The 9260-nt window shown below is 40.1% G+C and overlaps 1 protein-coding gene across 3 annotated transcripts in view; it reads right to left on the bottom strand.

Annotated features, from left to right (window-relative positions):
- Positions 1-9260, bottom strand: part of ASH1L (ASH1 like histone lysine methyltransferase) — a 266220-nt gene that overhangs the window by 50382 nt on the left and 206578 nt on the right. For all 3 annotated transcript variants that reach the window (XM_027773787.1, XM_027773788.1, XM_006153395.3), the window contains 3 exons: positions 4856-4929; positions 2147-2192; positions 1931-2039 (listed from right to left, as the gene is read on the bottom strand). In XM_027773787.1, the coding sequence (XP_027629588.1) occupies positions 1931-2039; positions 2147-2192; positions 4856-4929 (229 nt within the window). The remainder of the gene's footprint in view (positions 1-1930; positions 2040-2146; positions 2193-4855; positions 4930-9260) is intronic.

Raw genomic sequence — 9260 nt, 5'->3', positions numbered from 1 at the left:
ACAAAAAAAAAAAAAAAAAAAAAAAAAAAAAAAAAAAAAAAAAAAAAAGTATGAAGGGGTGGACTCCCACATGGTCAACCGTGGCTTGAGTGCCAGATCTGGTAGCTTGCTTTCTCACATCCTCTCTTCCTTTCTGGTCAAAAATAAATAAATTAAATTAAATAGAATAATTTATATATTTGTATATTTGCGAAGTTGGTCCCATAGCCTACTGATTAAGGGAGTTGAATTCCACAAGACCAACCACCGTTCAAGTTCTGGCCTCAGTGGTTTGGAAAACATGCAGGGTGCATATGTGTGTAAGCCCCAAAGCTCAACAGGATGGAAAAATGAAGAAGGACTATGGTATGATCACAGTCCAACAGGGGGTGCTTTCTTTCTATCTCTCTCTCTCTGGTGAACATACATTCCCCTTTGGCAATTTAGAAGAAAAATAAACATGGCCAGTAGATGGCATGATGGTTAAGGTGCTTGACTCCCACATGGTTGACCACAGTTCTAGTCCCAGACCCGGCGACTTGCTTTCTCATTATCTCCCTACGATGCACTCTCTCTCTAGTGAGTATGTGTATCCTACAGCAAATTGAAAAAAGTGAATAACAATTTATAAAATTAAATAATTCTTTTAAAAAATTTAGTATGTAAAAAATCCTTGCACAAATTCCTGACAATCTACACTACCTACTAATACTAATACCTATGTATACATTGCATGTATACACAATGATGAAGTATGAATTTATAGTGCTGTAAGTAAGGTAGAATTTTCCCACTCGCATGCTGAAGGAAGAGGTACTAAAACACTGACTCCTTCAGCCCACAGGACAGTTGACTACTGACTATGAAAGCAGCTGTCTTTATCCAGGATAGTATATTCATTGGTTCTTTCTTTGGTACGAATTCTTCTACTCCTCTGTCTCTATTAGATAGTTCTATACTAAAACCTGTCATTTTAAATTAACGAAATGATCTTAAGTCAAAATTATAATATAACCTCTAACCAGTCAGATTCTACACTTTCTTTTTAAAAAGAATTATTTGGGGCCGACAGATGCCATGGTGGTTAAGGGCTCCAAACTCCCACATGGCCAACCACGGCTTGAGTCCCAGACTTGGTGGCGTGCTTTCTCACTTTCCCTCTCTCTCTCTCGCTCTGTCCCTCTCTGGTCAAATTAAAATAAGCAAATAAATAAAGTTAAATGAAAATAAAAAGGAATTATTTATTTATTTTAATGGATCATCATTATCATTATCTTAATTTGCTACAGGGCACATGTGGCTCATCAGAAAGAGACAGAGAGAGAGAGACTGAGAAATAGAGTGAGAAAACAAGCTGCCAGGTCTGGGACTCAAACAGGGGTCAGTCATGTGGGAGTCCAACATCTTAACCACTCCACCACCTGCTGCCTCAGATTCCACACTTTCTATTTCTAACATAGCCATTGCCGTCTTTCATTAGCAATACTGACTCAATTGTCACATGCATATCTCTTATGTGCTAATGGATAATCGACAGTTATCCTCCAAATATATTATGCCCTTCCTTCTGTTTCATGTAGACTGCCATCGCCCAACCCAACTTCCTCATTATGGCTAGCATATATTTATAGCAAGGAAACTGCCCAGGACAATGCTTAATACTTTATGAATGCTGTCTCATACAATCACACAACCCCATAGAAAAGTTTTTTTTATTAGAGGTTAAACTTTCCCCAGGTCTCACAAGTCATAATAGGATTTAAATCCAGGTACACAAAACTCTGAATTTCACTTTTTCTATTACTCTATTCGGTCCATTAATTAGGCCTTTATATATTTTGTACAACTTCTTGAAGGGAAATTAGAGAGCCTATTTGACTTTTCCCTCCAAAAGAAGTGTCAGCTAGACAGATATGTTTAAAACTATGCTTTAGAACAATCAGTTTAGTACCTATTGAGGCAGTCATCCATGCAGCCCTTCCCGGTGTTGTCATCAGGCTTCTTACAGTTACAGGTTGTAGCCTCATAACCAGAAAGAGGCTTGACATCAACGTAGACATCTTGAGAAAATAGCAAAGAAAAGTTTGTGAACACAGATTTTTTTAAGTGTTAAGCTAAGAAACACTGACGGTATGGAGACATAAAAAATAACTTCCAAGTTACTCACTTGAACGGATTTTTTTATATAGTGGGACATCTGGTTTTTTGTACAGCTAGAAGAAAAAAAGAAAAATCTTGATATAGCGTTTAACTTCAAATGCCAGAAAGTGGCATCAATCACTAAAAGTCCATGTGCTCTGTTCATATGGAAAGTTTCACGAAATTTTTCTGGGCTGGATATATTTTGGGGAAACTCTTGGTATGATCACTTTTTACTCTGAAATAAAAGTCAGGGGAATAAGATTCACTATAGGGGCCAGCAGGTGGCATGGTGGTTAAAAAGGCATTGAATGCTCACATGGCAGGCCGCAGTTTGAGTCCCGGACCTGGAGGCTTGCTTTCTCACTTTCCCCTTCTCTGTAATTTTTTTGGGGGGAGAGGTTTTTGCCATAGGGCATGTGCGATGGCCAGAAGGACAAGGAGAGACAGAGAAAGTGAGAAATCACCCCGCAATCCCTTCTTCTCCGTTCTCCTTTTGGGATCTTGGGCACGTCTGCACACGCGCCCAGCGTGAATTTAAGCCGCCAGGTCCAGGACTCGAAAAACGGTCGACTACATGGGAGTCCAGCAACATTGCCATTATGCCAATTGCTGGTCTCAGAAATATACTTTTAGCTATGTTTCTTCAGCATATTGTTGGGTGTAAGTAAAAATTACACTGGCAACCAAAGCTATTCATTTGGACACATTAAGATTTTATTTGCTTCAGAACCAACAGATGGCGAAGAGATAATGTCATTTGATTCCCACGTGGCTGACCCACGGTTTGAGTACTGGACCCAGCGGCTTGAAACTTACACCTGGTGCACGTGTGTGCATGCCCAAGATCCCAGGAGGAGAATGGAGAAGAAGGGATTGTGGTATGGCCATTCCCCCCAAGTGACTGACTTCTCACTTTCCCTCTCACTGTTTCTCTTTCTCTGGAACACACACCACCCTCTAAGGCATTTCAAAAATTAAAAAAAAAAAAAAAAAAAAAAAAAAGGAAGATTCTATTTATTTCTACTGAAAGAAAGAAAAACATGGTAAGTTAAGGCTTGTTTAGATGGTCTGGGTAAGTATATGAAATGAAAAAAGATGAGTACTCTGGCTTCTCAGGCTGGGGACTATAGGAAAACATATTTTAGTTTTTTTTCTTTTCTTTCTTTCTTTTTTTTTATTTTGAGAAGTTTTTGCCATAGGGTGTGTGCGCTCACCAGAAAGACAGAGACAGACAGAGAGATAGAAAGCAAGAAATCACCCCCCAGAGGGGATGGCCATGTTGCAATCCCTTCTCCTCCATTCTCCTCTTGGGATCTTGGGCACGCATGCACACATGCCCGGTGTGAGTTTAAGCCACCGGGTCCAGGACTTGAACCGCAGTTGACTACATGGGAGTCCAGCGACATAGCCCTTACGCTAGCTGCTGATCCCAGTTTTTTTCTGTTAAAGACTTTTTGCTGTAGGGGATGTGTGCTAGACAGAGAGAGACAGAGATAGAGATAGAGATGGGGGGGTAAAGTGAGAAATCACCCTCCAAGGAAGATATGACCATGCTGAATTTCTTCTCCATTCTCCTCTTGGGCATGCACACACATGTGCCGACATGACTTTCTTTCTCTTTTGAGAGACTTTTGCTATAGGGTGTATGGGCTTGCTGGAGAGATAGAAAGCGAGAAATCATTCCCCAAGGGGAATGGCAACACTGCAATCCTTTCTCCTCCATTCTCCTCTTGGGACTTTGGGCATGCACCTGCAAGCACCCAATGTGAGTTTCAAGCTGCTGGGTCTGGGACTCAAACCTGGGTTGGCCATGTGGGAGTCTAGCAACATAACCATTAAGTCATATTTTGGTCCCCCTCTCCAGCATGATTTTCAAGCCACTGGGTCCAGGACTTGAACTGTGGTTGGTTATGTGGGAGTTCAGTGCCTTAATCACCATGCCACCTACTGGCCCCACATTTTAGATTTATTTATTTTAGAAATTTTTGCTAGCAGTTGCATGTGCTTGCTAGAGAGACACAGAGACATAAAGTGAGAAATCACCCCCCAGAGGGGATGGCCAAACTATAATCCCTCTCTTCCATTCCCCTCTTGGGATTTTGGGCATGTACACACATGCACTCAGCATGCACTCAGAGTTTTAAGCTGCTGGGTCCAGGACTTGTACCATAGTTGACTATGTGGGAGTCCAGTGACATAACCATGATGCCATCTGCTGGTCCCAAGACCTTTCTATTTTTAGTTACCAATTATTTTAAGATCTTTTAAAATGAGAAGAGTATACTTAAACATTTTCCTGCTTTCTTTGGTAGAAGAATCTTTTTCCTATGAGAAAAATAAATTCCAAACTTATGGGAAGTAGCCAACAAAAATACAGCCAGCAATTTCTTAGTGCTGCTGGCAGTACATCTAAATTCTCCTGAGACCTGCATCAAACAGGATTCTTACAGAACAGAATCTCGGCTACCAAAATAAAAGTCTAGAATAACAACAGAAGGTTGGGTAGGGAATGTATAAACTCACTGCTATTTTGCAGTATGAGTAAAGGCAAATAGGTCACATTAAATATGGATGCAAATTCATTTTTCTTAGTCTCTAACCTTCACAGGGACACTTTTCAATACTTCCTAAGATGAAAACATAAAAAGAAGGCAGAGAAAAAGACTTTTGTTATTCTCACCTCACCCACCCCCCACCATTTAAGAATGAAACCTGGTAAATAGGCTCTTTGTACCTGATTGTGTTTCCACTGCCAGAGGATGTCATAGGGAAGCTGGAAGTCAATTCTCTTTTGTCTTAGATACTTTCCTGAAACAAAACAACACTATCAATATCAACACGTATTCTGATATACATTCATACATAAAGATCAAACAGTCACAAGATATAATATGTACTGACTAGAGAAAAATGAAGATTTAATTTTTTAAAAGAATTATTTAATTTTATTCATTCATTTATTTTAATTTGACCAGAGAGAGACACAGAGAGAGAGAGAGAGTGAGAAGGAAAGTGAGAAAGTAAGCCGCCACCAGGGACAGACAGAGTCAGAAAGCAAGAAATCACCCCCCAGGGAGAATGGCCACACAATCCCTTCTCCTCCATGCTCCTCAGGAGTTCGGGCATGTACACACATGTGCCCAGTAAGAGTTTCAAGCCACCAAGTCCAGGACTTGAACTGAGGTTCCCCGTATGGGAGTCCAGCGTTTTAAACATGACGCCACCTGTAGGTGACCCAGTCTATTTTTCATTTTAGTTACTCTTTTCCATATGCTCCATGTGCTACATGCTAAAGATATATTTTAGTTTTAATAGTAATCTAAATAGAACAATTAGTAAAGCAAAATTCTAACAAAACTATAGAGGTCATTATGAAGCTAGCTATATTACCAAGAATTTTTTGATTATTGACATTATTAACCATAGAGCTTCAGGAGCTTGTTCTCCATGATTTCACAGGGTTCAAGGACATAGTCAATGACCCTTTGAAAGGGGACCCTTTGAAAATGGAAATGTCTGGCCACCTGGTGGAGTGGTGGTAGATGTGGCTGGATCCCACATGGTGCACGGCCAGGTGAAAAAGAAAAAGAAAAAAGGAAATAAAGGAAATTCCTTTATTAAAAAACATGAGTTTTTCCATGCAAATTTATAATCTGTTAACATTTTTTCTACTTATTAATATACTTTTTTTTGGAGAGGTTTTTGCTATAGGGTGTGTGCGACTGCTAGAAAGACAGAGAGAGACAGAAAGCGAGAAATCATCCCACAGGGGGGATGGCCATGCCGCAATCCCTTCTCCATTTTCCTCTTGGGATCTAGGCCATGCATGCACATGTACCCGGTGTGATAAGCCACTGGGTCTGGGACACTAACTATGGTCGGCTACATGGGAGGACAGTGACATAGCCATTATGCTAACTACTGAAAATACTTTTAAAAGCCAATTTCAGGGTCAGCAGGGGGCATGGTGGTTAAAGGCGCTGGACTCCCACATGGCTGACCTTGATTCAGGTCCCAGACCTGGTGGTTTGCTTTCTCACTTTCTCTCTCTCTCTTGCTTTGTCCCTTTCTAGTCAAATTAAAGATAGATAGACAGACAGATAAAGTTAATAAAATAATACTTAAAAAAAAAAAAAAAAAAGCAAATTTCGAAGCCCCTTTTCTACTTTAAAAAGACCTCTCTGGGTTGGCCCTTGGTCAAATGGTTAAGGGAGCTGGATCCCACACGGCTAACTGTGGCTCAATTCCTGGCCCTGGCAGCTTAAAAGACATGCTGTGGGGACAGTTGTTAACTCTCACAAGGCTGACTGCAGCTGAAGTCCAGGATCTGGCAGCCTGAGGGTCACACCAGGCACGTGTAGGTGTGTCCAAAAACCCAGGAGAATAGAAAAGAAGGGACAGTGGCATGACTATTTCCATGGGGAGATGATTTCTCACTCTCTCTCTCACTGTCTCGGTTTCTCTTCTGCAAACACACGTACCCTACGGGAAAAACCTTAAAAACAAAATAAAACAAAACACATCCTGGGCATGTATATGTTCATGTGCCCCAAATCCCAACACAATGGAGAAATGCAGAAGGGAGTGCAGCATGACCACACCCCACTGGGGGTGCTTTCTCCTCCCTCTGTCTTGGCATTTCTCTGGCAAGTGCATATGCCCTCCGGCAAATTAGAAAAAAAAAAACACACAAAAAGACACAAAACTTCTCTTTCTTTTCCAACTACACTACCAGTGTAAGGTAAGATTTTTTTCATTACTTAAAACAAAACAATGGAATGAACCAAAATAAATAAATAAATAAATAAAAGTCCAGCTGTCTTCTAATAAGCCAGATGTTAAAGAGATTTGTTAAATGCAAAATAAAGTCCCTCTTCTATTTTTTTTTAAAATTTTTGGGATTAAAAAGGTTATTTGCTAACATGTAGTATGTAATGAATTTGAGTAGATAATACTGATGCTACAGTAGCATGGATTATAAATATATACAGGGAATTATTTTATGGAGGTAGAGAAGATAGCAAGAGTTTAGAGTTAAAACTAGTAAAAGATTTGAGCTTATTTGCTGGCCAGGAACTAAAGCTAAATGCTTAACTATTAAGTCCACACTTAAAAAGTAGAAATAACTTAAAGATTTATCCATGGGTAAATAAATTGTGCTATATATAAAATATAAAAAATTATGAAGAAATTAAAGCAAAATGAAGGAACAGGCAATGGTGTAGTGGTAAGAATGTGACCCTCTACAAGGCAAACCCACATGGAAAGGTTCTTGGTTCATGTCTGGAGACCTCTGAATATTCCAGGCACGTGTACGCGTAATTTGGGCCTGGCGGAAGGCTCGACGTGGACTGAGGTCAGGACCCTGTTATGGATCCTGTCTCTCTCCTTCCTGATCATGAAATAAAAAAAATAAAATGTAAAAGTGAAACAGAAAGAACTGAAATGAGGCTTACATGGATTCATATGGAAATATAATATGTTCTCCAAGTTGTAGAACTGTAATTACAGCTTCGGTTCATTTTTTTAAATGCTAAAAAAATATTAAGTAGCTCGGGACCAGCAGTTGGCATAATGGCTACGTCATTGGACTCTCATGTAGTAGACTGTGGTTTGAGTCCTGGACCCGGTGGCTTAAACTCACACCGGGCACGTGTGTGCATGTGGCTAAGATCCCAAGAGGAGAATGGAGGAAAAGGGATTGTGGCATGGCCATCACCCCTGGGGGGTGATTTCTCACTTTCTGTCTCTCTCTGTCTTTCTGGTGAGCGCACGTGCCCTATAGCAAAAACCTGTCAAAAAAAAAAAAAAAAAAAAAAGCCCGACTGCAGCTCAAATCGTGGTCCTGGAGGCCTGAAAATCACAACAGGCACGTCTGCGTGCATGTCTCAGATCCCAAGAGAATGAAGGAGAAGGGACTGCAGTGTGGCCATGTCCACTGTAGGGAGGTGTGGAGGGGTAGATTTTCATTTTCTCTCTTTGGGAGCGTAAACACCCTATGGTAAAAACATAAAAAAGAAAATAAGGAAAAGAAAAATTAATTTCTACCCATCTGAAAACTGGAAATGAAGGAAAAAGCAAGGAAATTCTTTGTTTCCCTTTGAAATAAAATTAAATTTATGCATACAAAGTTATCTTAGGGAAGGGACTAAGTCTCCAAATCTGTGTTAACTAATATCTAAAAGAAGGAAGTCCATGCTTACCTATCTCTAGAGGATATCCTTTTTTTTTTTTTTTTTTTTTTGCTATTGGGCATGTGCGCTTGCTAGAAAGACAGAAAGAGACAGAAAGTGAGAAATCACCCCCTATGGGAGGATGGGTACGTCACAATCCCCTCTCTTCCATTCTCCTCTCAGGATCTTGGGCATGCGTGCACACGTACCCGGCATGAGTTTAAGCTGCTGGGTCTGGGATTTTTAACTGCAGTCGACTACATGGGAGTCCAGTGACACAGCCATTACACCAACTCCTAGTCCCAAGGATATCCTAAAAGGTGATAAAAACTAGTCTATTTACAAAAATACAGTGATTGCCTTCAGAAAAGGCTCTGCCTGTTGATATATAATCTGAGTATTAGATTAAAATATCATTGAAGAAAAAAATTAAGATTATTATTTCTTTTGTTATTCTGTGCAGGTGGGGATAATATTTTCTAAAGAAAAGTTATAATGGCAGTTCTTTTAGAGCGGTAGTGTTTTGAATGATATTTGTGTCATCAAGTGGGTAATAAATAATGCTCTATAATAGCAAGATGAAATTCTGTACATTTCGTTTTATATTTTTTGGTAATTTTCAAGAGGCATGTGCACTCACTGGAGAGAGAGAGAGAAAGAGAGAGAAAGAGAGAAGGTGAGAAAGAACCCTCTGTGGGGGATGGTTCCACCACAATTCCTTCTCCTTCATCTCTCTCTTCTTTTGGAATTTTGGTCACACATTCACATGTGCCTGGTGCTTTTATTTTTTTATAGACCACAGATTAGTTTATTTTTAACACCCATCATGCCATGAATTCACAGGGAATAGGTTCCAGAAGCTCAGGTTCCTTTCCATTGGTTCTCACAAAGTGTGCTTCTCTGGGTGGAGCAGGCTGGCATTTTAGTTGAACCCAGGTACCTTTCTCTTTGGCTTCTTTCTTTGGT

The sequence above is a fragment of the Tupaia chinensis genome, unplaced genomic scaffold, assembly GCF_000334495.1.
Source record: "Tupaia chinensis unplaced genomic scaffold, TupChi_1.0 Scaffold000374_1, whole genome shotgun sequence".
NCBI classification, from domain to species: Eukaryota; Metazoa; Chordata; class Mammalia; order Scandentia; family Tupaiidae; genus Tupaia; species Tupaia belangeri.
Note: the sequence above shows the minus strand (reverse complement) of the source record. Positions and strands in the feature narration are given on the sequence as shown.